Raw genomic sequence first — 27,024 nt, 5'->3', positions numbered from 1 at the left:
ATTCGTTACAATAAATATATAGGTTAAATGCAATGTAAATGTAAATCACAGAATAATTGTCTGCCAAATACGTAAATGTAACATATGACTATTTTAAGATAAAAACGCTCAATAATAAATGCACAGTTAAGAAAATTGAATTGTTCCAACTTGATTTTTTTCAGTTTTGGTTTTAAAATTATGTTCTATTATTTTATTAATAGTGGCTGTTTAGATTCTAAAAAAAAAAAAAAAGTGGCTGTTTAGATTCAGTTTATCAAGATTTATAGTATGAAGCATTGAATGTATGTATAAAATAATACACGATAAAGCTATAGGAAAGAAATAAGACTTTCTTGTAACAAATGCACTTTCTCTTTTAAGTAAATGTTTAATAAATCTAAATTCTGCTTGGGATAATCTGCACCAATACAGTTGAGTACGCAATAGTATCCCGCATTGTGACTTTTTGTTCATTCCAGTTACATTTTTAATAAAATTTCATTTTAATTTTAAGTACTAAAAATTCAACAACATATAGTTCAAAATAATACGTAATTAGAGTGGGATAGTAAATATTTACATGGGCCTCCTGGTTAATGCTAATTATGCATGAAATGGCTTAAATTGGTTTATTTCAGTGTAAATAAGTGCAATTTTATACTGAAAGAAAGAAAGAAATCATGGCTAATGAAATCATTAATCAGCAGCACTCAATGATCGGTGGTTGCATCCTGGAAATGTAAGATGTTTATTTGGGGTAAAAAACATCTGCTTTATGAATAAAATATAAAAGTAAATTTAAAACCGTTAGTTGCGACATACAAATATAACAGTTTCAACCATTATTGCTCTGATTCTGAATTAAAATTTCCCTTTATATTGCTGCCATATAATACAAAAACATCTAATGGGTGAACTTAGCAATTGTAATCTGATGTAAGTTTTAAGTATCTAGTGGAGCAAAGAAATGAGGGAAAAGTTTGTGAAGAATGAGAAACAGAACAGAGGAAGAAGAAGCACACAAAGAAACACAAACGACAGATGTAGAGATAAAGACAGCCAGAGACTGCACCTGAACAACTAACCCAGAAAGACAGATGATCAGGGCTGTGGTCAGGATGGAGGTTAAACAGTAAACAGACACACAGACATGGAGGAGAAGGGAGGGGAACATTAGTAAGACCAAGAATTTGAAACAAAACTTTCAGAATAAAGTAATGGACTTAATTAAGCATGTTTTGTTGTTGTTGTTTAGATTGAGATCAAATTCAAAGCTATTTTAATGCTCTACTCAAGTGCTTTTCCTTCAGTTTAGTACTAAGTACAGAGGAAATATAAAAACTGATGTTCTAATATCATGATATAGATCCGAAGACAGTCCTTCAGTTCATTTCCACAGCGTTGCATTCACCAGAGAATATACGTCTGTTTTACATCCCTTGTACATCTGATGTCTTATGTTATATATTGTGAACGTTTTCTAGTTTCTGTATGAACCAAGTTTTTAACCATGTAACACGTGCCGACAGTTTAATCGAACCGAAAATATAGAGTGCAAAGATTAATTCCTGTTAATTTTTCAAAATGTAATTAATCCATTAATTTCTACAGTATTATAGACTTCACAGTAAATAATGTAGGTTTATTTAGTTTTTCATTTCTAAGGAAATGTAACTTTAAAAAGTAGAAAAAGGAATTGATCCCCTATTCTGATCTAGAGAAACATAAAACCAGATTAAATAAAATCATCCATAATAAAAACTGATTAAAGTTTATAATTAAATGTACATCTACTAAATATACTCACCTTATGAGCAAAATACTTTATCGTTCCTCTTCAAAGTTGTGCAGCGGATGTGTTCACTTTCAGGCCAAAATATTTCTATTTAACCTTCATTGACGCCTCCCCTCTGTCTGATTGGCCTGAGAGGTGAAAGAAGACGTCCGGTTATTGACATGAAGCTGTTGAATTAAACACATTTTTTTTTTAAGAATTTGGTTATACATTTTTCCTCTTTTTCCATGGAAAATCTGAGTTGTCGCTAGAAAATGAGTACGATAATTACTTTTCTAACCGCATTAATTTCTCCCTCTAAAACATTATTGTTCGAACAATATAATAATTCATAATAAATATCTTATATGTAGGGAATTTTACATTCAGATAATGTTGAAAAGTTTAAATGACAATAATTAAATGACATAAAATTTTAACGTTTTGTAAGTTTTCAGATGATAACCAGAAAAATTGAGACATTGTCGTGTTGCGCACCAAAAAGTTCTGAGTAGGTTTTTCTAGTCTGCAATAAATAATGACAGATATATTTTATTATTATATAAAGACCAACATGTTCTCTGAAACCCTTATTTTGAATAGCCTTGTTTTATAAATTAGGTTTTTCTGTTTTTGAGGTTCATTGTTTGTTTGCCACATCATTGTTTAATTGATCATGTCCATTTATACTTTCAAATGTCAGTGTCAGTACCATGAGCGTTATAGATATGTTATCTAATCCTCTCCGTTTAAAAACACTTTTTATTATGAATGAACATCTTTATCAGCACATGACCGACAGAAGAAACTCTTTCTATTCCTCTGTTGTCATTCAGCTGTTCCATTTTCCTTACTTTTCTGAATAAAGCATTACATACAATTTTATCATCTATCATCCGTTTAAAGAGATCCAATGCCTAATTCTACTATTAACCTGCACCTGGGACTCGAGTGCGTATACGGCTTGAGCAAATATGAGTGGATATATAATTACTGTACTATGAATAGATAATTCAGTATAATTTGTATAATAACTTAAATAACTGAAAGTCATATAAAGACTTTAAAATGGTTAGTTGTACATTCACAGATCAATTTGATTTGACAGAAAATTTGAATAAAATGTAGATGGCCAGTACTGTAAAGTACAGGAAATATTTTCTTGATTTAAATGTTATTTCTAAAAACACACACAAAATCACAAAACAAGAACAGAATTTGAAAAGTATATGAAAGTGCAAATGCGACTCATTTAATTTATACTTATGTAACATGCAATTATGAGGCAAATATGAAGATCAAAATCAGTTCAAATATAGATTATATCCTTTAAAGAAGCCATCATGGGTAAACTGAAGATTACCGTTTCTTATATTATTAAAATAAATTAGCACAACTCAAGTTCCTCTAAAAATGGACTGATCTCATAAAGGGTGTATGTTAACTTTTTTTTTCTGTAATGTATTACTTCTGCTCCAAGATGAATTTCAAACCAATGCAGTTCCTTAGTGGAAAATAAACTAAACAAATACTGAAATGAAAGCTAAAGAAAACAATGCGAAACCAAATGATGTTTAGGAAAAGAGAACAAAAAAGAGACAGATAAAAATTTCATGTCAAGTCAGCGTCTTTCTGCACAACACTTCTCTTTAGAGCTCCTCTTCTCTTTAGAATTGAATCTCTTACATTTATACTTTGCAACTCACCAAAACAAATAGTTCATACGCCCAAATTCATTGACTTCTGATTCTTATTCTGATTATTGTGTTAGATTTGCATTTAAGAGGATTTAGAAGGCCAGGGCGATTCTTACAAGCTGCACTTTTAAAAATGAAGGTTCTTCAGTCGTTCTTTGCAGCACTTTGGGTTTGGCAAAGAACTCTTTTCTTAATAAGAACCAACGCTGTAAGGATTTTGAGTTGACTACAAGCTTCTTTGGCCATGAAGAAACGTCTTCATCTTATATTTTCAGTTCTTCAGCTCAGCATATTAGTTTCTGGGTTCATGAAAGCACAAGTGCATTGATGTCCCAGACAGCAACAAAGTGTTGGCCCAGATCTGGCCCACATTTGGTACATGTGGATAACATGCGGATCAGATGTGGGCCGGATCTGGGCCGACGCTTTGTTGCTGTCAGGGGTTGCTCAGTTTTGTTAAGACACAGAAAAGGTTCTTTGTGGAACTTCGAAGATTATCCAACGACATCAGTATGTAAAACTGTAACATGTTTAAGAGTGAATTAAAAAAATAAAATAAATAAATACATTAAAGAAAAGCAAGAGAGAGGGGCAGGTACTCTTGAGCATCTTTCAGCGCTGTAGGACAGGAGTGGTTTGCTAAGGGGAACCACATGAAGGTTGAAACAAACATGTTGCCTGCCTCACATCTGTGTCTGAGGTTTCACCTCTCTGTCATTCTCGCTCTTCCTGCCATGCATCTTGTTCAAAAAAATACCTTTAGCTTCATGCAGATCTTTACTCTTAAGATCATTATTGTATCAATATATCTATCTCTCTATCTGTCTATCTGTCTATCCACATTCTCCTTGATTCTCATTTTTCTCTCGGAGGTAAAAGGAAAGACCCATTTTAGAGGGATCCCTCATTACTCACAGACTGAAAGGGTGTCGAGACACCAACATAATCATTACCGAAAGAAAGAAAGCAAGCAAGAAAAGTGGGTGATTTATTTCAATATGTCCCATACAGGTTTTCGTTACGTGTTTCCCCTTTAGCAAGTCATTTCTGTGTGTAGTCGACTGAAGAACCAAAGACTGATATTGTCTTCATCTCCCACACATCTTACATTGGAACTTGTATAAAGGACATTTTGGGGCAAATAATATACACTTTTCTTTTTTCTTGCCATTTTATCTACAATCTGGTTTGCTAAAATGATGCGATAATTATGCATATATTGTGAAAAATTTCCTAAACCAGCGTGACTAACAGGGGATCCCTCTACCAGATCTGAAATTTCAGAAACGTTTAGTGATTCACGCATACATCTGCTTAGACTGTGGGACGTAGGAAATGTTGAAGGAGTCTGAGGTGTGCAGAGTGCTGAAGACGGCTAAGATGGACGCCATTGCAGGCAACAGCTTCTGGGTTTTCTAGAGTAAGAGTTTCACATGGTGAACGAGCTGTTTTGGAAAAGGGAGTGGAAATTACATAGAAAGACAAATTGCATTTGTCTCTTTCGTTCTTGAGTTTTCAGTTACAAACCTCCTCCATTTAATGAGGTCCTGTAGGTTTGAAATGCAAGTATGGCTAAATGTCAGTGGAAAGAGATGTCGAGAGAAAGAGAGATTACTGACATTTGGTCTGAGGCTTACGAAAATGTGTATTTTTAGATTAATGTACAGAAGATTAGATCATATTTTAGACTGCAAATTTCAAAACCTCACAGTATAGATGATGATTCTGTTCCATTGCGTAATTGTTGTGATCGCGTCATTTTATTTCTTGCACGCTGTGTTTTTCTGCTGATGGGCCTATCCGTAAATGGCCCTTTCTATTAATGTATTTTCACAGAAATGCTTAAAAAGTCATAAATATTTTCCGAAATCTGTCATCTATAGTGTCATTTCCTATTGTTCTCGTTTTCGTTGTCAAGTGGAGTTCCTTTAAATTCAAAATATAGTTTGTTTGTTTTTTTGGGGAGGGGGGGGGGGAGATCTGGTTAACATCTGGTAAAGATGATGCTTGTTTACTGTGCTGAGTTGAATGAATCACTTGAACATCCTCAGTGTCTTTTGAGAGAAGTTAAAAAAATTAAACATTAAAAAAAAAAAAAATACTGACTAGAACTTATTGAATGCCTCTTTCATAACAGCAGACCCAGATCATCCATAAAGGATAAAGGTCCACATTTGTTGTTTTCTTTCTCATGAATACTTTACTGTTCCAGAATTAAACTGTCAGGTAGGAAAACACTCTGACAAAATGTGTGGGATGTGTGTGGGACAAAGCTGAAGTGAGAGGATGAGAAATAGAGAAAAATGTTTGTATGACACACTTTGTGAAAGAGGGAATCCTGCTCTCATTATGAAAATCACTCCCTCCTTCATAACAGCAGCACTCTGAACACCAGAAACAAACACAGACGCACTCTCTATTTTTAAACTTGTTAAGGTCACTGTTTCACACTCATTGTCAAGTGCTGCAGTAATGAAAATTAAGGGTCACACCCATCACATAACACTGGACCACCCAAAAAAGATGTTTCCTTCACTATTAAAGCACACTTATTCTATTATTTTAATTCCTCATTCAATTGTGATTCCAAATCCAGTGTAGAAACACAAATGTATTCTGGAATCTGGATGCTGACTTAATGATTTACTGCCTCATTTTTCATCATTTACAGTCAGAGAAGGATTTTTTGCTGGACTGAATTCTCAGAAGATCAAGAGATGTTGTCCGATGATCGTATTTAAAAGTACATAAAATATTGTAAACCAATCGTGACTTTCATTATATTGATAACATCTAAATGACTCTAAAATAATTAACATAAGGAAAAGGTCTTAACTTAATGTTCATTAGAGATTAATTAAATTAATACTCTAAAAACATCACATCCTTGTGCCGTTAACAACTCGTTCCACATAGTTTGTCTGACTGATTCCTTTGATTCATGTTGATTCCTTAAATTGTGGGTCAAAACATCTGCTGACTGCTACTTTAATTAATGTAGGAGTGCCACTATATTAAAGATTAATATTCATGTGTGGCATATTGCATGCATACATTGTCCAAACTCTCCTTCATAAGCTGACAGAAATGCATGTATGCGCAAAGTTGAACTGTATGCATGTATGCATATATTACAATTTCTAATACCATATTGTAAAAAAAAAAAAAACGTTTAAATGATGAACAACATGTATTTAATGTCCCTGTGTGTATGGATACTCTTAAAGGTAATGTAATATGTTGAGCTTATTATTCTGTTATTGGACAGATTATACGTTGCGTATAACAAATGCATGCGCAAACAGCCGATACTGGATTTTATGATTGTGCTCATTTAATAATTTTAATGCAGATTTTTTTTCATTGAGCTACTGTGTCTTGAAACATTTTGTCTGTCCTCCACTTCAAGTTTTGTTTCTATCAATGAACGAAGTGTCGCTTCACAACTACAGGCCGCTGCATTAAACAGCAAACGCTATAGATAAAATACACTGTTGTTTTATACTTTGATTATTAATGCTGCTGTATCTACAACCATAGACAACACAAGTTAAGGTAACACTTTATTTTAAGGTGACTTGTTTACAAGTTACATGTACTTACTACTATAGTAATAAATTATGCATAATTAAAAGCAACTAACCCTAAACCAAACCCTAACCCCATAGTAAGTACATGTACTTACTTAATTAAAATTCAGTACTTATTTATGTAATTACACTGTAACAATGTCACCTCAAAATAAAGTGTAACCCAAGGTGATTATTAAAAAATGTCAATATGTTTATCGTTTTCTCACTGTGCTCCATGAGCTGCATCTGAGGTCAAAAGCGCTCTTGATATGTTGAATTTTGGAAAGATGTTTTGATGATTTGCATGTAAACCGATTTTTTAATCGGGTGGTACATCAGGCCATGACAGAACGAGATCAAGTCGCCAAAATCTTTTAAAGCTCCTACAGTACAGCTGTCTCTACATGCCGTGCCGCTACACGAGAATAGTTCATTGTTGCATAAAGTCAGTTATGCTGGAATGATATCTTCAGAAAATACTTAGCATGATATAAAAAGCATGTTATATAACCATACCCAGACATTTACAAGACATTGCTATACCCTGACAAACAGAATTCTTCGACATGCTTGCACATTTTGCTAAGTTTTATTCACCTGAGGGAACACAATGTGTTGGACTCTTGAAAAAGTATATATAGGGATAGCAGACCTATTTCTAAATTTTGTTTGGGATCTTCAACAACAGGCAGTGATGTCTGATAATCATGCATTTTTTTTGTTTTTTTTTATGATCGGGCATCTGTTTGTATTTCTGTCGAAACTCATTGGCGTCACAGAACGTATTTGGACACCTAAGCCACACTTAAACATATGAATACTATTGCATAAGTTAACAAAATATCATATCAAATGGTATTGTTATTGTTGTTTTTAATCTCACAATTTTCAATACTATTTGACAATATTTGACATTAATACTTGAGGTATTGTAATTGATAAAACATTAAATTAACCCCTGGTTTCACAGACAAGGCAGACTAAAATGCATGTTTGAGCTGATTTTTGACTGAAAACAACGTGCACTGACAGAACTTAAAATATGTCAGTGCCATTGTTTTGTCTCAAGATACACATCAGTATTTTTATACATTTATAAAAGCTAATTAAATGTCCTGGCTTAATCTAAACCCTGTCTGTGAAACCAGGCCTTACTGTTCAAATGAAGACTAGAAGAGTATTTGGATACTTGGGTTGTCAGACGAGTTCATGTGATACACCTGTGGTTACTCTGGTTGGACACCTGTGTGAACTTGGGAATTGACTTCATACATCCACTAAAAAGCATCTTAATACCAGTTGTGAATGTATACATTTGGCAGACTGTCATCCAAAGCAACTTGCATTGCATTCGATTGCATTTTATCAGGTTCATGCGTCACCTTAAAAGCAAACTCAACACCTTGCCGTTGGTAAAAGCATGTTTGAGCTACAGGAATCAGAAAAGTTAGCTAGATGACGAAAGCTCTAGCAGCATTTTGGATGGATTTTCATTAGTAAAATTGGGTGGAGGATGATAATTAATAAGTCATAGTCCAAAAGCTGTCCACAGACTTTGTTTCCTGCACAGACAGAATCAAACAAGGAAAGGTCGGCATTTTAGAGAAACCTGTACCTTGAAATTTTGAACCAATATATCCATTATGTGATATAGGTATAAAATCTTTTCCAATTTATATGTAAAAATGATCTAATTTTGTGAATTATGTTTATGAGAATGTGCTTTTTCTGTTCAGTATTACCTAAATGTACACATTTTTACTTTTAAATTGATATCTCAAGGACCTCAATTCCTCAATCAATGATTTAAAGTAAATGTAGCAAATACAGAATAAAAAAGTATTCAATCGGACTGATTCGCTGTATCCGCGTGAACATTCAACGCATCACGAAACTGTTGAAACTTCATAAACCGTCAGCTTATCACACAAGACTACAAAACACTAAACCTGAACACTATTAAAAGTCTTTGACCACACAGTTTATAAGAGTTTGTCTGTTGACAACAAATAATTGTGAATTTTCAAGTAACGGTCCTTTCTGAGGCCTTGGCCTACAGAACAGCTATAATTAAACACAAGTGACTTAATAATACGATATTAATACCTAATATCTGTTAATATTCTTCAAAGTGAAGGCTGACACTTTTAAATCTTGTATGTCTACAACAAGAGTAATAAAACATAATCGACAAATGCACATTGACAAACACAAAAACTTATGCAGTAAGACATAAGAAAAACAAACAAACAAATATTTACAAGTATACTATGTCTATATATCAATACACCTAAAAATGTTTCTTAAAATGTTCATTAATGTTATCATTAAGCTATTAAACTTTTGATGATTTGTTGATCATTCAGTTCCATGATTACAAACATCACACCAAAAACGTCAGAACGGCATCCGAAACATTTGCGCAAAACTTCACACTACAATACAATTTCAAAACACTATATAGGCCTATGACCATATCATTTTAATGAACAAAACAAACTGCTTGTAAACATCATTAAGGAATAAACACATCTCCACCACTGTCATTTTGAATGGATTATTTTATAGCTCATCGTTTGTGTCAGACATTTAACAAATCACCTTTGGCTTTATACGACAAAAGAAATCAGAAATGCAGACTAATAACAAAAAGCAGCATAGTTTGTGTTTGTCATAGTAACAAAGCAATACTTACAGTTCTGATGAAAAGTGTGTGTTCTGTTTAGGAACTCTGAGCTACACTGACATTTTCTTCCAAACACACTCAGTCACACACACGGGACAGGAAACTGCAACGTGATTCGCGCAGCTCTACGCTCATGTGTCTGTGGTATCGTATGCCTTTGTTTTTACTTTGACACTTCAGTGCTGTTCACCTCTATATCATTGCCACACATCATTCATCACACCAAAGGCCTTCTGTCTGCTTCAGCGAGCCTTTCCTAGAGCTCTTTTCGCTTGCATTCCAATGTCTTTGTATTTTTATACAGTGCATTTTTATATTATACTTCGCCAGAACACACACTTTTATACTCAAAATCAGATGAATTTTCTTCATATAAGAAGTATAATTTATTAATTGCTGTATATAATTACATAAAAAATAAACATTTGAGTCATTGTTCTGTTCTGTTTCGATGTCTGTGAACAGCTGTGCACATATGGACACCTGTGAACTAAAACAATTCCAGCTGCACCAGTTTAATTCTGCTCATTAAAGCTATAGTGCAAATGTGGGGAAACACACACACACACACAGCACCCACCCATCACATGTAGAGGCATGTTAAAAGAATATTTTTATTTTTATTTTTGAAAGAAAAATTGAAATATTCAACATTCTTGTTGTGAAAAAAATTATATTATATACTAGGCAAAATATACATTATGTTTTAAAGTTACAGTAACAATGGCATATTCATTCATCTGAAGCAAAAAGTGCATGTCTTATTTGTTGGCATCATTAAGCAAAAAGCACATTTAAAAGCACAGGCCCAGTGTGGCATGGTTTTTTTCTCAGTAGTCTTGCTCTCTTCTCTTCTCGATTGTATGGTTCGGTCCTGCTGTACGTGTACGCGGGTTGCGCTGTTGTCTGGGCACTGGAAGCGGCCTCTCTTGCTGTACCAACTCCACCTCACTCTCAGCTCTAAAAACAAACAAATGCTGTGAGACATCTGTAATACTGCCCTAGTATTGTTTTAAAAGTGTAGTTCATTTGTACTTTAAACTCATGTGAATTATTAACTACGAATAAGGAAATATCAATAACCAAATGTGTAATTGTGTAAATATAACCAGTGTTAGGGGTAATGCATTACAAATAATGAGTTACATAATCAGATTACTTTTTTTCAAATAACTAATAAAATAACAAATGACTTTGTTATTAATAAACAAGCAAGCCTGGCCCAATTGAGAAAAAGCAATGCAAAAAAAGACTTTTTTGCATTACTTTTTTGCAATGACTTTATGCATTACTTTTTTTTTTTAAATAAAGAAACTAAGTAACGTAATTGCAATATTGTAAAGCACGGCTTTTAAAAGTAACTTTCCCCAACACTGAATATAACAACTTTGTTTATCCATTTTGTACATTACTACAATGTGGTGTAAACAATAGGGATGCACAGATATAAAAATTATATTTGTTTTGTATAAATGGCAGATTATTTAAATTCCACACTATTTTGTCAAAATAGGTTCACATTTCACATTTTAAGTTCACAAAAAATTGTCAGTCTCTTAAAATGCTTGAAAGTGAATTTAGGTATAATTATGAACAGTTTTAAAAAGGCAATGGTAATCTAAATGTAACAATAGGGAAATGAGAAGAAACTGTTAAATACGTAATATCAACCAATGCTAATGTCAAATTAAATTAATTTTAACAAAATATATAACGAAATGGCATTATTTTAAAAAGGGATAAGTTCATTCAAAAATGAACATTTTGTCATCACTGACTCACCGTCATGTCATTCTAAACCTTTTTGACTCTCTTTTTTCTGTAGAACACAAAAGAAGGTACTTTGAAGAACATTGAAACAACTTTTGAACACTGACTTTCATTGACAAAAAAGCTTTCAAAATGTCTTCTTTTGTGTCAAAATGTTTATTGTGAGGTGAACTATCCCTTTAAAACAATATAAAGGCCATACAAACTTTTAGTAAGCCTCACTGTGAGTAATACCAGTTTCACTGTATTACACAGAGTAAAGGAAGAGGAGGTACCTGCATCGGCAGTAGTCTTTGGCTGTAAGGGGCTGCCGCATGGATCTCAGCTTTTTCACTCTCTTCTAGATAAAAGAAAAAAAAAAAAATGAGCCACTTCCTATCTTGCATGCATGCTGGCTTTCTTCCTTTCTTTCTCTCACCTTCATTCGTTTGTTCCTTTGCCGGACGAGAACAGTCACAATGATAAGTACGATCAGAACCACAGAACTAGCTCCTACGGCAATCCAGATCCACAGCTGTAGGCCAAACACTTCCTTTTTCCATGTTACACCACCTGCAGATGTTTTCCCTTTCTTTTCTGTGGGTCTCTGTCCACCCGTGTTCACTAAAAAATAAAACTGAGCTGTTGAGCTGGGATTTTGCTTAGGGCACATAAAGGGCATCATTTCTATTGAGGAATTTTATTAATCCTTGTAGGGGTGCAGCAAAATTAAAAGTCTGACTGATAATTTTGTCTAACTAAATAAGAAATCAATCTCTAAAAAAAATCATTTAATGTAACAAGAATTCAGGTATCAACTAATGTACAGTATGAAAATATTGTTTTTAAAGTAAGAGTTAGATGACAGCAAACATAGTCTAAATGTAGAAACGGGAAATAATAATACACAATTAAATGTCCAATATCTATTCAATATTGACTAATCTCTAGCATCAGCTGCAGATAACTGATATGGTTCTGATATATGATGTAAAGCTGTGAAATGTAATTTGTTTTACCTGAAGATTTGGACACAACTGTCAAATTCGTCTCTGCAGTTAGCTTCACTCCTCCCTCAAACTCCACAGTACACACATACTTCCCTTCATCACTAGGCTGCGCCTGAGAGAATAAGAAATGACTGTCAACTTACACTCTAAAAAATCTCTTAAAGGTTCTTTATTGGCATCTGTGGTTCCATCATGAAGAACCTTAAACATCCATGGAACCTTTTCAAATCACAAAGGTTATTCAGATTATACATTTTATACAGTCTTCAAATAAAAAAACAAAACATGGGTATTTTAAGAACTCTTCACTTAAAGGTTCTTTGAGGAACCCAGAATAGTACTTGTGTGGCATCACTGCAAAAAAAAAAAAAAAAAAAAAAGAAACATATATTTTAAGAATGTAACATGAAAATGTCATTTTCATTCAAATCAAGTTCAGTGTAAGGTATTCACATTTGTCAACATGACATCATAGTTGATGTTGAGTCGGTCACTAGTAAATGTGACTTTTGATGAATCATTGCCACTCCAGTGTAAGCCTTTGGTTTCCGTGTTCAAGGTTGGGAAAGAGACTGTGGGGATATGGTCAGCCGTCCATTTCCCACCCACAACACGTTGAGATACACTCCGAGGAAGAGAACAGGGGAGTGTTATGTTTTCCCCTTCAGGAACTTTAACAGCTCTGGTCTGGAGACCTGCTGGAGACCCAGACAAATGCCGTTGATAGTATGAAATGTGAAATATCATAATAATAATAATAATAATAATACACTTTTATGTTGAATAATAACTACGGAGGGACACTAACCAACAACAGCCAATGTTAAAGTGAGCTTCAAATCTTTGAACAGACATGTCCACTGGCCATCATCATTTGAAGTCACAGAGTTCAGTTTAATTACTTTTTTATCCTTTTTTTTATCATTAGAGGGTCTCTGCCACTCTACTTCAGTGTTTGGGTTTTCACCAATGTCACAGTGCAGCTCTGCATCACTAGACTGCAGCAGCACTGGGCCTGGTTTAGCAAAGACTGAGGGAGAAAAAAGGTGAGTAAATATGAAATATACAATACTTTTAAAAAAATAAATCAATATATATATATATATATATATATATATATATATATATATATATATATATATATATATATATATATATATATAAAAAGACAACTGCTGGTTCTCGCCACTGCTGTCGTCTCTCACCTGACGCAACATGCAAAGTGTATGTACGTTTTCCTGAATTACAGGAATAAACTCCAGAGTCTCTTGTCTCCAGTCTGGGAACCTTCAAAGATCCTCCATTTACACTTACTTTATCCTTAATATGGGAAGAACCTTTAAAAATAAAAACAATTATAGTGTGACTACTCACAATACTTCATATTCAATAATTTTTGTATCAAAAGGTGGAGAAACTGATACCCTTCTGTTTAGTTCCACGTCTGCCATTAATTTTAATGATGAGAGTGTCATTCAGTTTCCATTCTACATCAGTGTTCTGAGGTACTTCACAATCCATGATAACCTCACCCCCGACTTGACCATACGTGACATCACATTCCCCACACGATGTACACAGTGCTGACGGAGAGAAGTAAGGGGAGTTAAAGAAAGCAAAGTTTTGCAGGAAGAGTAATTACAGACTGTTTAAAATAAAAGGTACTTCAGTACAGTGCACTTTATGAGTTTATTTATGCTCACCAAGAAGGAGAAAAAGGAGGATCTTGCAAGTTGGCATTCTGTTCCTTCTTAAAAAAAAAAAAATTAATGAAAAGAAAAAGTTTAAATCAAAAGCCCAGCATTATATTGATGATTTTTTTTTTTTTTTCATTGAAAAACATCCTATCTGATAAACGTTTGCATATGAAAAGAGGCCTTTTACAACTAAGAAAAAAAGAGCAAACAGGAAAACAACATATGTGGCTGTGAGCCACAAGTGCAACTACTTTCTGTAATTTTGTTTCATTCTCTATTGATCTTGTTTTTTTCCTCCGTAAATAATAGTCCTAATTTCAACTGATTAAAATTCAATTTGAATAATTTAAGATAAATATCCAGTACACTTGTATTACTATTAGGCTAATCACTTTATTACCAGCAAAATATATGATGCCTTCAAATTGTAGACAAACAGGTAGATACAGGGAAAAAAAAAAGAATAAAAATGTTTATTGTTCCCTTTTTTATATGAAAGCTTTATAATGTATTGTAACATAGGCTACAAGGTTCATTTCTCATAGTGTTTGTGGTGCAAATGAGGATTTCTATTTCAATATTGTTATAACAGATTATTGTAACCAGCAGACAAATCTTCATAAATCCTGCAAAATCCTTACGTTATAATCTTGTAATCGTTTATGTCGTTTAGGCTACTTTTAGATTTTTAAAACAGGCAATTATATAGCCTACATTTGATTTTTTGATTTTTTATTTTTTTTTTAATTAAATTGTTTTGTTTTATTTATCATTAGAGTAAATCAGTCCTTATATATTTCTATGACGATATATTTAAGAAGCATTAAACGAAAATGTATAAACAGAAAAGATAAAAATTATAAATCAGCATCAAGTTTGAGTGTTAAAAGAAATAGGCCTACTTTCCTCTTTTGGTTGTTAAATATGATATCAATCTCATCAAGAAATTTAAGACGAATATATCTTTTCTTAGATCACATGCAGCAAGATTCAGTTGAAGATTTGTTGTTTTTTCCCCTTTTATTTAAAACCCTTCACGTATGCAAGACAAGTGAGGCAATATATTTTATAGTTGAAAGCTCTGTTGTTGATACTCACGTTTGAATGCTGTTTTATGTTTTGCTGAAAACGTTTCAAAGAAATTCTGCGCCTTTAGTCCAACTGGCAAACCAGCGTGTGTGAGAAATCAGTCGATACGAAAACCTGCACTAGAAACTGAAATGAGGTAAAAGAGCGGAAGAAAAAAATGTTTTTTTGGAGAGCAACAACCAATGTAGGGCAGAAAACGCCTCTCACATGCACTTCTCAGTGGGAAATCCTTTTTAGATTTGAGAATTAAGCTTATAAACAGGGTCACAATAACGTGATATACATCGTTAAAAATGAATCGATGCTAGTATTTTACACCTAACAATATTGCTTAAATAGCATGTGCACACTGATGCAAGGATTTACGTCTCAGTACAGATATTTACGCCATGCAGATTCACGTTACCAAGAGCTTTGACTTACCATCAATGCTTGACAACAGTAAGACATAAACCACCCTTTAACTTTCTATTTTTAACCAGATATTCTTAATTAAATGTGTTGTTTAAATGTATGAATATAAAAGTTAGTAATTATATTTAAATCGTTTACATTTATCAATCTTTGCACTTTCAGTTTTGCCAGTAAACGCATTCATGTCCTTCCTATAAAATGATCATTACTGCTGACACAGTGAATGTGGCAGAAAATTCCTTCATACACACCATAATCACAAGACACAGAGACACATTTTTATTTTAAAGCAAAAAGAACAAAAGGAATTCTTTCCTCCCCCCCAAAAAGGAGAACAAATCATAAGAAAGAAATTGAAACCGCACAATACCTTTTGCATTCATTTTTCTATATTTTTTTTATTCCAATATATAATATTTAGCTGTTTTTTGTGATTTAGTGATATTAACTTGTCATTAAACATTTTGCAGAAACATTCTGGAACACATGAAGGGAAGGAAGGTGGAGCTTAGCTCTAGAAGCAATGATGTCACAACAGCCACAATCCAATCAGGGGGAGGCACGAAGGAGACTAGAGTGTGTGGTAAGGCATTGTACAACATATGGGCGTTTCGAGTAAGAACACTCTAATCCGCACAGCCTACATCTCTTTTTTTTTTTTTTTTTTTTATTCCATCTTTATTATGTCCGATTTCTCTCGGAAGTGAATAAATTCGATGGAGAAGTGCTTTGACTTATTAAATGGCGCATCGGTTCAGAAGCAGGAGTTGGGCCTACTTTTTTTTTTTTCAGTAGATCAGATAAAGAAGTGTGTGATAGTGTGTGTCTGGGTGAAAGAGAGAAAGATACTATTCTAGTTTACTCTATTCCACCACTCTCCTGTAAAAGTACAGGTAGCCCAGGTCCTTAGGTGGTTTCTCAGAGGCACAAACTTTCTGATCGTTAAAGATTACCCACCTGAAAGAAACAAAGAAGAAGAAAATTAATACTGAGAAGATGATATTGCTGTACAAGAGCTGCATATGAATAATGATAGCGGGAGTAGAGGCAGCTGATGGAGACAGAACTTCACTCACTGTTGGTCCTTCTTGATGTGGCAGACATAATGACCACACATTGTGCTCGATCCCATGTGACTGATGAACGCAAAAAGCTCATACTCTACAATGCAAAAAATGAGAAAGGATTTAAATCATTAGAAGAGAGCATAATATTAAAAAATAATAATAATAAATTGATAAATGCCACACAAACACACTTACTTCCTGGTCCATCACGGACACGTGGTCCTGGAGGAGGTTCCCGACTGGCTTCACTTCCTCCCTCTGAGCGTCCACCCTCAGACACATCCATGGACTCCAGATCATCCAGATGAGAGAAGATCCAGTCCACCGCACGCTCTAGAACATTATTCTGCAAATACAGAAATTCACAAAAGAGGGCTTAAAACAATAATCAACAAATGGGCTGTGAAAAAGTTATTTTCTGTTCACTTTATTTGAGGTTTGCAATTTTTGTAACCTGTTACCAAAATTTAAGTCCCTAATTTGTGTGATTTTGTGTTCGTTCTTTCTTTCTTTCTTTCTTTCTTTTTTTTTTCTTTCTTGCTTAAATTACATGCTTAAATCCGAGATAAATTCAATTGAATTTATCTTCTCCCCTGGTTGCTGCCCCAAGGCACGGAGCACACTCAGCGTGTCAGGAATGTCACTGCTCACATGATCATATTAGTCTTCAAACTATGGCTGTCAATCAATTAACTGAATTATTTAAATGTATATATTTAACATGTTATAGTATCAAACATGGCCAAAAAAATGTATAATTCACCTAGTTTTTTTAGGAACCCAATCCAAGCCAAAGGTAAATTTCTTGATTTGGATAACAAGATGGTCAGGATACGAAGCAAAGCGAGTGGTCCTAAGACACAAAGATGCATAAACACACAGAGGAAATGCAAAGACTGACTGAAAGGAAAATTATTATTATTAATTACTTTGTGGCAGTGGTTTTGGCCTGCACTGCAGAGCTCCAGAAATCTGTGAGTGTTTCTGGTTCACTGAGAGCAGCCAAACAGGCAGCAAATGGGATTTGAGCACATGTCACAGCAGGGGGAGGGGCTCCAGTTGACTCCGCCTCCTCACGACGACGCTCAGCTTCTTGTAGCTCCTCTGATAAACAGGAAGAGAAGATGATAAATGAGAGGAAGGATAAAACAATGGATCCACAGAGGCATACTATTGTTATTTTATCCAGTCTTCCCGGTAAGTTCTCAATGTGAACTACATTTCAACAAGTGTCTAACCCATATTAGTTGCCTGATCCATGGGAACGGGCAGCTGGACAATGTAGTCCACTCGTTGGGTATACTTGGCTTTTTGTGACTGCTGGCATACGATCTTCTCTTCCACCATGAAGCAGAAAGCTTCTGATGGATTTATGCCAGACCGACAGTTCCTCTGTCCAACATAAAGAAACGCTGAAATGAGTGAATGTACAAGTAGAGAAAAACAAGAACAGATAAGAGAAAGTCATCATCATTACCGCCACCATATTTATAAAGTGAAGAAGAAATTCCTGCACATCCTCAAGGTGATATGCCAACCTGGTCACCCTGTACAAACAAAATCATATTTATAAATGCCTTTTTCTCAACAACTGAACAGAATGAATTTCTGTACTGGTTTGCATACATTGATTTATGATTTATACATAAATTATGCTCATCTTTCATGAATGAGACCCAGTGAATTCAGATTAAGACTTGGCTGGGTGTGTGCATGTATACTGGGTTCGGTGGAGGTACTGGGGTCATCTCCAGGGTCTCTGCTCTTTTGTATCTTCAAGAATAAATTCATATTTAATTAATATAGTGAAGACTCTGTATTGATTCTTTTTTTAAATTTGATTATTCAATATCTGAGTGTCAGGATCACACAAACAAATCCGAAGAGCCCCCTTTTTTCTTTGTTGGATGAATACACATCAAGTTGTACAGAGAATGGAGATGAGATGAAGATCTTCCTAGACCAACTTGATCATTAGGTAATTATTTAGCACGTGATCATATATCTCTAGTTAAAGGTTAAATTGTGCCAGCTGTTTGTCAAGCTAAGTCCCATGCTTCTCTTTGGATATAACATGCATTGTTTCATATTTGTTATTTTGTCTTTCAGACAGAAACTCCAATGTTCTTGCTCAAAGAAAGGCTACAGCTCTCAAAGGTCTACCTTTGTTTATGAGGGAAAAGTCTGGAAACATCCTGAAGATGTGTGTCATCAGCATATACACTCAAACCTGTTCACCAGATCCTGTTGAGATCAGTTTTGTCTGGTATACAATCATCAGCTCTCTATCAGCCAAGGGGCAGAGGAAAGGGGAAAAATGTAATGTAATATGAATATAGAAGATATAAACAAGAAGAAATTAAGTGATTTACACGCCCCTTATGTTGTCTCAAAATTATAATGAACTTTCTTCTGATGAACACAAAAATATTTTGAAGGATTGAAGGATTTTTTGTCCACAAAATTCAAGTCAGTGACAATGTTCAACCTTCTAGAGATGCAGCGATATTAAAATTCTGGCTGATATGAATTAGCGGAGGAAGTTGTGGCCTAATGGTTAGAGAGTTAGACTTGTAATCAGAAAGTCACAGGTTTGAGTCTTAGTACTGGCAGGAAATGTAGGTGGGGGAGTGAATGAACAGCGCTCTCTTCCACTCTCAATACCCACAACTGAGGTGCCCTTGAACAAGGCACCTAACCCCCAATCACTCCCCAGGCACCACAGCAAAATCTCAGTGTGTGTGTCTGTTCAATACTCACTGCTGTGTGTGTGCACTTGGATGGGTGAAATGCAGAGCACAAATTCTGAGTATGGGACACCACACATCACTTTCATAATTTTTTCCATGTTATGGCCAATACCTTTTTTACAATTTTGTCTAACTAAATAAAAAATAAAGCACAAAAAAAAAAAATCATTTTAAATGTAACAAAAATGTATGTACAGTATGAAAAAATATATTTTATTGAGTTATAGAGTGTTAGATAACAGCAAACAGTTTAAATGTAAAAATAGGGGAAATGAGCATACACAATTAAATGTCCAATTCCAACACATGCCTACGAAGTGGAGGATGTGCTTGAAGAAGAGGGTCCTGAAGAAGATGAGGCTCATGAAGCAAACCTTCTGCAACAAGATTTGAGGCTGGATTTGCTGTCAGAGGTTCCATCGTGAATGCATTCTTTAATGAGTAATATAGCCAAGTATTGTAGCAGTATAATATTAAAAATAAAATGTATTAGTAGTAGCAATATTAATAATAAAATGTATTAGTAGTAGTAGCCTAGTAATGTTAATGACAAAATGTAGGCTAGTAGTTGCAATTAAAGGTCCCGTTTTTCGTGTTTTTTTGAAGCTTTGATTGTGTTTATAGTGTGCAATATAACATGTGTTCATGTTTCGCGTGTAAAAAACAGAATTTTTCACATAATTTACTTATCTGTATACCGCTGTTTTCACTGTCATAAAAACGGGCCGATGACTTCCTTGTTCTATGAAGTCCCTCCTTCAGAAATACATAACGAGTTCTGATTGTGCCAGCGGTTCCTGTGTTGTGATTCGACAGCAGCTCTTAGCGCATCTTGCCCGGAAAGGTCACGCCTCTTACCATAACGTAGAGATGCATGCGCTCAGTGTTACTGTAAACATGTCTTTAATTTTACCCTATCAATTTGAGCCGGAATCAGACCCGGTGATTGGACTGCGGGATGAAAATAACAGCGTTTCGACGACATGGCGACAAACAAACTCTACAAACGCAACTCTTGTGTATTCCTGTGGGCGGAGGTTAGTCAAAAAACTGTTTCAGTGACGTCATTAAAGAAGGAAGTAGAGGGATGTAGTCCAAACTGGCCGTTCGATGTAGGCGACTTCTGTTAAATAAAATATCTCGCTTGGCATTGAACTTTGAGCTTTAAAATTTTACAGATTTTATTTATACTCTAACAACAACATTACACACTAACTAAAGTTTGAAACATGGGATCACGAAGAACGGGACCTTTAAAAGTAATGTTATTTATTAGCAGTGCTATTTATTAGTAGTATTAATATTATATATGAATGTATTAGTTATATATTTATTATTGGTGTTTTGTTAATATATTTGTTCTTAAAATTACTTAATACAAAACTTTTCAGGTCTGTCATAAAACATATTTTTAGTCAATTGATGTGACTGTTATTTTCCCTTCACTTTGTAGCTGCAGAAGTTTGTTGTTAAGAATGAAGTTTAAAGGTCTTGATTTTCCTTCTCCTTTTTGAGTTTTTCAATCTCTAACTGCAGTTTTATCTTTTGTAGCTGTAGGACGTCTCTCTGTAGTTCCAGCAGTTCTTCTCTTGTAGCAGCTGGAGAGGGTAATGCAAGAGAAGTGTTATTTTCTTATTTGTATTCAGTCAATGCTACTGCTTAAACGATTCATTTTGTTAATCTTACATGATTTTTGCATTACCTTTGAATTATGTTTGTTGACTTAAAGATATATATGTATAACCATTGCATGTATTGAAAATTGTTTTTAATTTATGTTGTTTCTGACTGAGTGACTTTTCAAATGAGTGCTAACGATCTAAGAACATAAGGGGATGAACCGAACGTTTCAAGCAGGTCTCTGCCCAGTGGTGGTTATGTCGTACATCTAAGTCATTCGATTTTGATTGATGAGCACAGAGATAAAAATACAAATAAAAGGTGACATATGTATAAGTATTGGGTTACTTTTCTGTCATACTTTTGGTAAAAAACTAAAAGATATTGTTTTGTATGCGTTTCCATCTTTCTTTGATGTTGCAAAGCTAATCTACAGTTTCTGTGAGAAGCAACTTGAGAATGTCAAGGTCAGATAGCTGGGAAGAAGTTTAGGGAGTTAGATAAGATGTTTCCAATTGATTTCGATTTTCAGAAATAAATTTCAGTCCTTCCAGGATTTTGCGGGACTTTTTTCTGATTTTTGCGGCCTAAAATGACTGAATTTGCGGCAGCTTTTCTCAAAATTTACAGCATGTTTTGATGGTTTCACAGAGATTATCGCCCCCAGTGTGAAACAATTAAATTTCGAAACGTTTCGAAACACTTATGACATAACAAAGCCTCATTTACTAAAATCACATGACTTTGGCAGTTTGATTCATGCTCCGAACCACTGATTCGAAACAAAAGTTTTGGAAAGCTGCAAAGCTTCATGAAGCAGTGTCTTGAAATCACCCATCACTAGATATTGTTCAATAAAGTCATTATTTTGTTTTTTTGTTGCACGGAAAGTATTCTTGTCACTTCATAACATTAAGGTTGAACCACTGTAGTCATATGAACTGTTTAAAATATGTCTTTCTGGGCATCTGAAAGTGTAATTTAACTTTCTGTTAATGGAGGCCTCACTGAGCCATCGGATTTTATCAAAAATATCTTAATTTGTGTTCCAAAGATGAACGTAGGTCTTACGGGTGTGGAACGACATGAGGGTGAGTAATAAATAACAGAATTTTCATTTTTGGGTGAACTAACCCTTTAAGTTCTGGTGGAGGAGGACTGACTGAGCTTGAGTTGAGATGCAGATTGAATTCACTTTTTTATTATTATTAATAAATATTAAAAATATATACGAGGTTGTGGAAATGGATAATAAGCCAATAATGCTCCTCTGCAGCATCTATACAGTGGTAATTTATTCTTTTTTATTTCTAAATAAGTGTTTGCTTTCCTACATCATGAAACCTTTAGTTTATAAATGGGGACAAACTATGAAGTATGAACAAATAATGTTTTGGACATCACATTAAAAATAACATTCAAACTGGGCAATGTTTAAAGCTTTGAAGTGCTGGGAAAAGTTGTGTGAAGCACTTAAATGAACACAACCAAAAACATTAGACCATTTCTGCCAGTGTTTCTCATGGTTTCCAGATTACACGTGCGCTGGGAAGAAACTGCTTGAATTCACCACAGAATTAATAACATCGCTGTGAAATCTTGTGAAAAGCATTTATGTTAAATTCGTTGCAGAATTCTGTTAAACCACAGATATCAGATTAAATATCAGATATCATATCAGATCAAACAGTGTCCACAGTGGGACCTTTTGATCTGTTATCTGTGGTTTAACAGAAAATTCTGAGACGAATGTGAACGCTTCTCCCAAGATTTCACAGCGATTAAATTAATTCTGTGGTGAATTCAAGCGTTTTTTTCTCAGCGCACATGTAGAAATGTTGTGTGATCGAGATCGGCCCGCTGCTCTGAACTCCAGTCGCGACGTGTTGTCTATTATTGGTCCGAGCTGCGCAGTGGCTCAAACATGCATGTTGCGATGGCATCACAGGACATGTCTAAGTCCAAAAACTGTGGAAAATCTGCGGCAATTAAGAAAAAATGCAAGATCCTTTGGCGTTTACTTGATTTTGCGATAAATTCAGCGATCGCAGAATCGCAAAATCCTGGAAGGACTGAAATTTGGTTTGATAATTTTACTATTGAGTGGCCTGACTTTATTCTCACAGGTGAATTTTCACCACAGTATTTGCTTCTTTCTGTAATTCAAAAGTGTTTTGGTGAAATTATGTCTAAATAGTCTAAAAATAATCTTGAGGCTGTTCTAAGTCAAATTAACAATAGACTAAAATAACAAAGAAGCAATAAAACCTCACTTGGTTGCTGCCTGGTTTGGCATACTGCTGGCAGCGCTCTAACGTGTGTAACAAATACAAATCATAATATTATTTTGTTGTCATATTACACCTGTCATGATCTTTAAATCAATTATCCTCAGTAGTAATAAATTTGATTTTAAGACAGTAATTCTCTCCATCATGGAAGTCATGCCCCTGCTGCCTTCCAAACCATGTAGGACTACTTTCTCTTTGGTTGGTAAATCTTACATGGCCGCTGGACAGGCAGCAGCCACATTTCATGCTATGGCTGTGCTTCAGGCTTATCAAGTTAATTTACTAAAAGCGCTGGATGAGGGAGAAGGCCTGACTCCTGAGGCTGTTAAGGAGTTCAGACAGGCCATTGACTTGTCGCTGAGAGCTACAGTACCAAGCATACTGCCCACACAATAGGCAGGTCAATGTTGGGAATGGTAACACTAGAGTGCCACCTTTGGTTTACTCTTACTGAAATTAAAGAAAAAGACTTTCTTATTGAATGCCTCCACATCTAATGACAACCTGTTTGGAGAGTCTGTGATTGCTATGGTGGAAAATTTCAAGCAGCAAAACAGCAGTCTGCAGTTTTTGTCAGCTCATCCCACACAGGTCTAGGGAGGGCGAACGACAACCACTGTCAGTTTGTTCGCACTCGTCCTCTCTATAGTGCTCCCGTGAGGTACAGCGAAGTGAACCATCACCTATGGAACCCCCTTCATGTTCTCAGGCCCCCAACAGCAGTTTCTGAAACTTTTGCTCATATTCGGAGACCAGGCCTTCCACTGGAGAGTTTGGACAATCTCAAGGCCCCGGTATACTTCAAACGAAACCGAAGAACGAACTGATGTGACGTCATTTTGAACAAAATCAGGCCAAATTGTGTTCTTTTTGGAAGTTCGAAACGGCTTGCCAAAGCGAACTTTCAGGAAAAGTTCGCTCCAGCTGCAAAACACCTTCGTACTACCATTGGTCCGTGACGATAACGTAATAGGAGGTGTGCGCTGAGGCTCCGCCTTCACTCGCGTGGGCCGCGTCTTTGATTCATTTCGTGTGTTTGAATTCATCGAGGTAAGAGATCCGCGGGTAAAAACATGAACAATCTGGATAGCTGCTTTATAGTACATGAAGTTGTGCTTGTAAAAAAAAAAAAAATGAGGCAGTAACACTGTTTTTCATGTTTGATACTGTAAAGCTGCTTGATTTTAAGCAATCTATTGAATAAAGTGCTATATGAAGACGTGACATGACTGGAGTGCTAGCCTTATATACCCATGCTGTTATGGTCAGATGCTTTTCTTATGCTTTCTATAAAAATGCTTGCCGTTCACTCATTTTTGTTGTGTTTATTTTGTTCCTGAGAATAAAGTGCACGGAACATGTTTACATATTCATCTAAACGTCGATCTCAGCAATGTGGGCAGTGTCACATGTTCGTTTACAGTATATTGGTGGTCACGCATTTCGAACTTCATTTTACCCCTAAACGAAGAACGAAAAAGAACTTTGTTTGAAGTATACCGGAGCCTTCAAGCGTATTCACCTCTCTCATTGTGGCCTCCTAGCTCCGGCCATAACTGTCCCGCCGCTAAGTGCGCCTTGGACGGTTTAGGTTGGGCCCTATCGACAAGCATTGCGTCAGATAGCCTGTGCATCCCAGCCTTCAGAGTTCATGTGTGTGGCCCATTTATGGCGGCATTCAAAACCTGCCCCCCTCCCCCACTGCCGTTGTAGGTGGTCAGCCTGATGGGGCAATTGGACAGCTCCCTGCATTAGAGGTCTCTGCCACTCTCGTGCCTTGGGGTCATAGACAGGTGGACCAGTCGTTACAAGACTGTCTGAGTCACTTCAGGATAGGTTGTCTAGTCCATGTTGGTCTATGTCACAGACTGATGGGCCTTATGGCAGCATTGTCCCCTGTCTGTCAGCTGGGCCTGCTCCACATAAAACCATTCCAATGGTGGGTCAAAAGCCAAGGGATCTCACCTCATTGCCACCCTTTCCGCTAAGTCCTGGTCAAGCACAGAGGCTTTTATGCTCTGCGTCCATGGATGAGGCTCCCGCTACTCCGCAGAGGAGTTCAGCTAGGGGCTTGTTGTCGTTGCAAGACTATCACGACGGATACATCCATTACAGGCTGTGGGGCAGTCTGTGAAGGACACATGACCCTTGGAGTCTGGAGTAAAGTACGTAGTGGCTGGCACATAAATCGTTTGAAATTGCTGGCAGTGTTTCTGGCACTCAAGCAATTCTTACCCTATCTGAAGGGGTGTCACATATTGGTCAGGACGGACAACATAACTGTGGTCTCGTCAGTGTTGGGGAGTAGCTAGCTATAAGTAGCTTAAAGGGATAGTTCACCCAAAAATGAAAATTTGATGTTTATCTGCTTACCCCCAGTGCATCCAAGATGTAGGTGACATTTTTTCTTCAGTCGGTCACAAATTATTATTTTTAACTGCAACCGCTGCCCTCTGTCATTCAAATAATGGCGGTTGATGGGAACTTCATCTATAAGAGTGAATAAACCTTGCTTAGACAAATCCAAATGAAACCTGCGGCTCGTGACGACACATTAATGTCCTAAGACACGAAACGATCGGTTTGTGCGAGAAACCGAACAGTATTTATATCATTTTTTACTTCTAATACACCACTATGTCCAACTCCGTTCAGGACTCCTTTAGTGATGTCTGATCGCGTTCTGTCAACGGCAGTGATGTCTCGCGCATATACTTCAATGAGTGTCAGACATCACTGCCGTTGACAGAACGCGATCAGACATCACTAAAGGAGTCCTGAACGGAGTTGGACATAGTGGTGTATTAGAGGTAAAAAATGATATAAATACTGTTCGGTTTCTCACACAAACCGATCGTTTCGTGTCTTAGGACATTAATGTGTCGTCACGAGCCGCAGGGTTTCATTTGGATTTGTCTAAGCAAGGTTTATTCACTCTTATAGATGAAGTTCCCATCAACCGCCATTATTTGAATGACAGAGGGCAGCGGTTGCAGTTAAAAATCATCATTTGTGATCGACTGAAGAAAATTGGATGCACTGGGGGTAAGCAGATAAACATCAAATTTTAATTTTTGGGTGAACTATCCCTTTAACTACATTTCTCAGTAGCTTGTCAGTAGCTCAGTTACTTTTAAAACAGTTTAGCTTTTTCAGTAGCTAACTACTTTTTCCAGCAAGTAGCAGTGTAGCACGACCAAAAGCTACATTCCGTTTTGCGTTCTGATGAGTCAAGAGCCTGTAGTGCAGTGAAGCAGTGCAGCGTATTCTAGATCACAAACAAAATTTGTTCATTACCACCATTGAAATGATTGAGAAAAAGTGTCCCAATTAACCTGAATTCACCCTACTTTTTGAAATCATAATTGTATTGCATATTGTTTTTAACCCCAAAAAAATTTACTTTTAACATTCTTCATTAACAATTATTCAGTTATTTGTAACAATGTTATTGTAAAAAAATTGTAGTTTCAATGTAGCTAGCTGTACTTTTTGATAGTAGCCTGTAGTGTAGATAACTACTTTTTCAGAAGGGTAGCTTAAATGTAACTTAACTACTTTAGCATATGATTAGCTTGTAGCTTGTCAAGCTACAGTTTCAGAGTAGCTTCCCCAACACTGTTCAA

At 35.6% G+C, this 27,024-nt stretch overlaps 3 protein-coding genes across 14 annotated transcripts in view; all 3 read right to left on the bottom strand.

Moving 5' to 3' along the window:
* LOC137032024 (uncharacterized) overlaps window positions 1-9,877 on the bottom strand; it is a 28,049-nt gene extending 18,172 nt beyond the window's left edge. The window contains exons 1-2 of one of the 2 annotated variants that reach the window (XM_067403500.1): window positions 9,721-9,877; window positions 1,790-1,944 (exon numbers count right to left, since the gene is read on the bottom strand). The gene's annotated coding sequence lies outside the window, so the exon portion shown is untranslated. The remainder of the gene's footprint in view (window positions 1-1,789; window positions 1,945-9,720) is intronic. The other variant, XM_067403492.1, reaches the window with a different exon arrangement.
* Window positions 9,878-10,312: 435 nt separating this feature from the next.
* LOC137032048 (roundabout homolog 2-like) lies at window positions 10,313-16,152 on the bottom strand. 9 transcript variants are annotated; one of them, XM_067403601.1, is made up of 12 exons: window positions 16,041-16,152; window positions 15,266-15,382; window positions 14,174-14,220; window positions 13,895-14,053; window positions 13,676-13,807; window positions 13,279-13,500; window positions 12,924-13,168; window positions 12,480-12,582; window positions 11,900-12,084; window positions 11,757-11,821; window positions 11,494-11,530; window positions 10,533-10,671 (listed from the first exon to the last, which is right to left on the bottom strand). In XM_067403601.1, exons 3-11 carry the CDS (start codon window positions 14,208-14,210, stop codon window positions 11,506-11,508), a joined length of 1,173 nt encoding a protein of 390 aa, XP_067259702.1. In that variant the 5' UTR covers window positions 14,211-14,220; window positions 15,266-15,382; window positions 16,041-16,152; the 3' UTR covers window positions 10,533-10,671; window positions 11,494-11,505. The 9 variants fall into 9 exon arrangements, with proteins under 9 accessions (XP_067259644.1, XP_067259693.1, XP_067259686.1 ...); XM_067403610.1 differs by having other exon boundaries at window positions 11,757-11,818; XM_067403543.1 differs by lacking the exon at window positions 11,494-11,530 and having other exon boundaries at window positions 10,313-10,671.
* Window positions 16,153-17,852: 1,700 nt separating this feature from the next.
* The window catches only part of LOC137032086 (uncharacterized), a 33,981-nt gene continuing 24,809 nt past the window's right edge, over window positions 17,853-27,024 (bottom strand). The window contains exons 8-9 of one of the 3 annotated variants that reach the window (XR_010896656.1): window positions 18,215-18,284; window positions 17,853-18,129 (exon numbers count right to left, since the gene is read on the bottom strand). Coding sequence is in view for 2 of the 3 variants with exons in the window: in XM_067403631.1 (XP_067259732.1) it covers window positions 20,970-21,085 (116 nt within the window). In the remaining variant the exon portion in view is untranslated. Of the gene's footprint in view, window positions 18,130-18,214; window positions 18,285-18,708; window positions 21,086-27,024 lie in introns of those variants that run through there. The other 2 variants (XM_067403631.1, XM_067403623.1) reach the window with 2 other exon arrangements.

Source organism: Chanodichthys erythropterus, chromosome 2 (assembly GCF_024489055.1).
Source record: "Chanodichthys erythropterus isolate Z2021 chromosome 2, ASM2448905v1, whole genome shotgun sequence".
Lineage (NCBI taxonomy): Eukaryota > Metazoa > Chordata > Actinopteri > Cypriniformes > Xenocyprididae > Chanodichthys > Chanodichthys erythropterus.
This window is presented reverse-complemented; position numbering and strand designations above follow the sequence as displayed.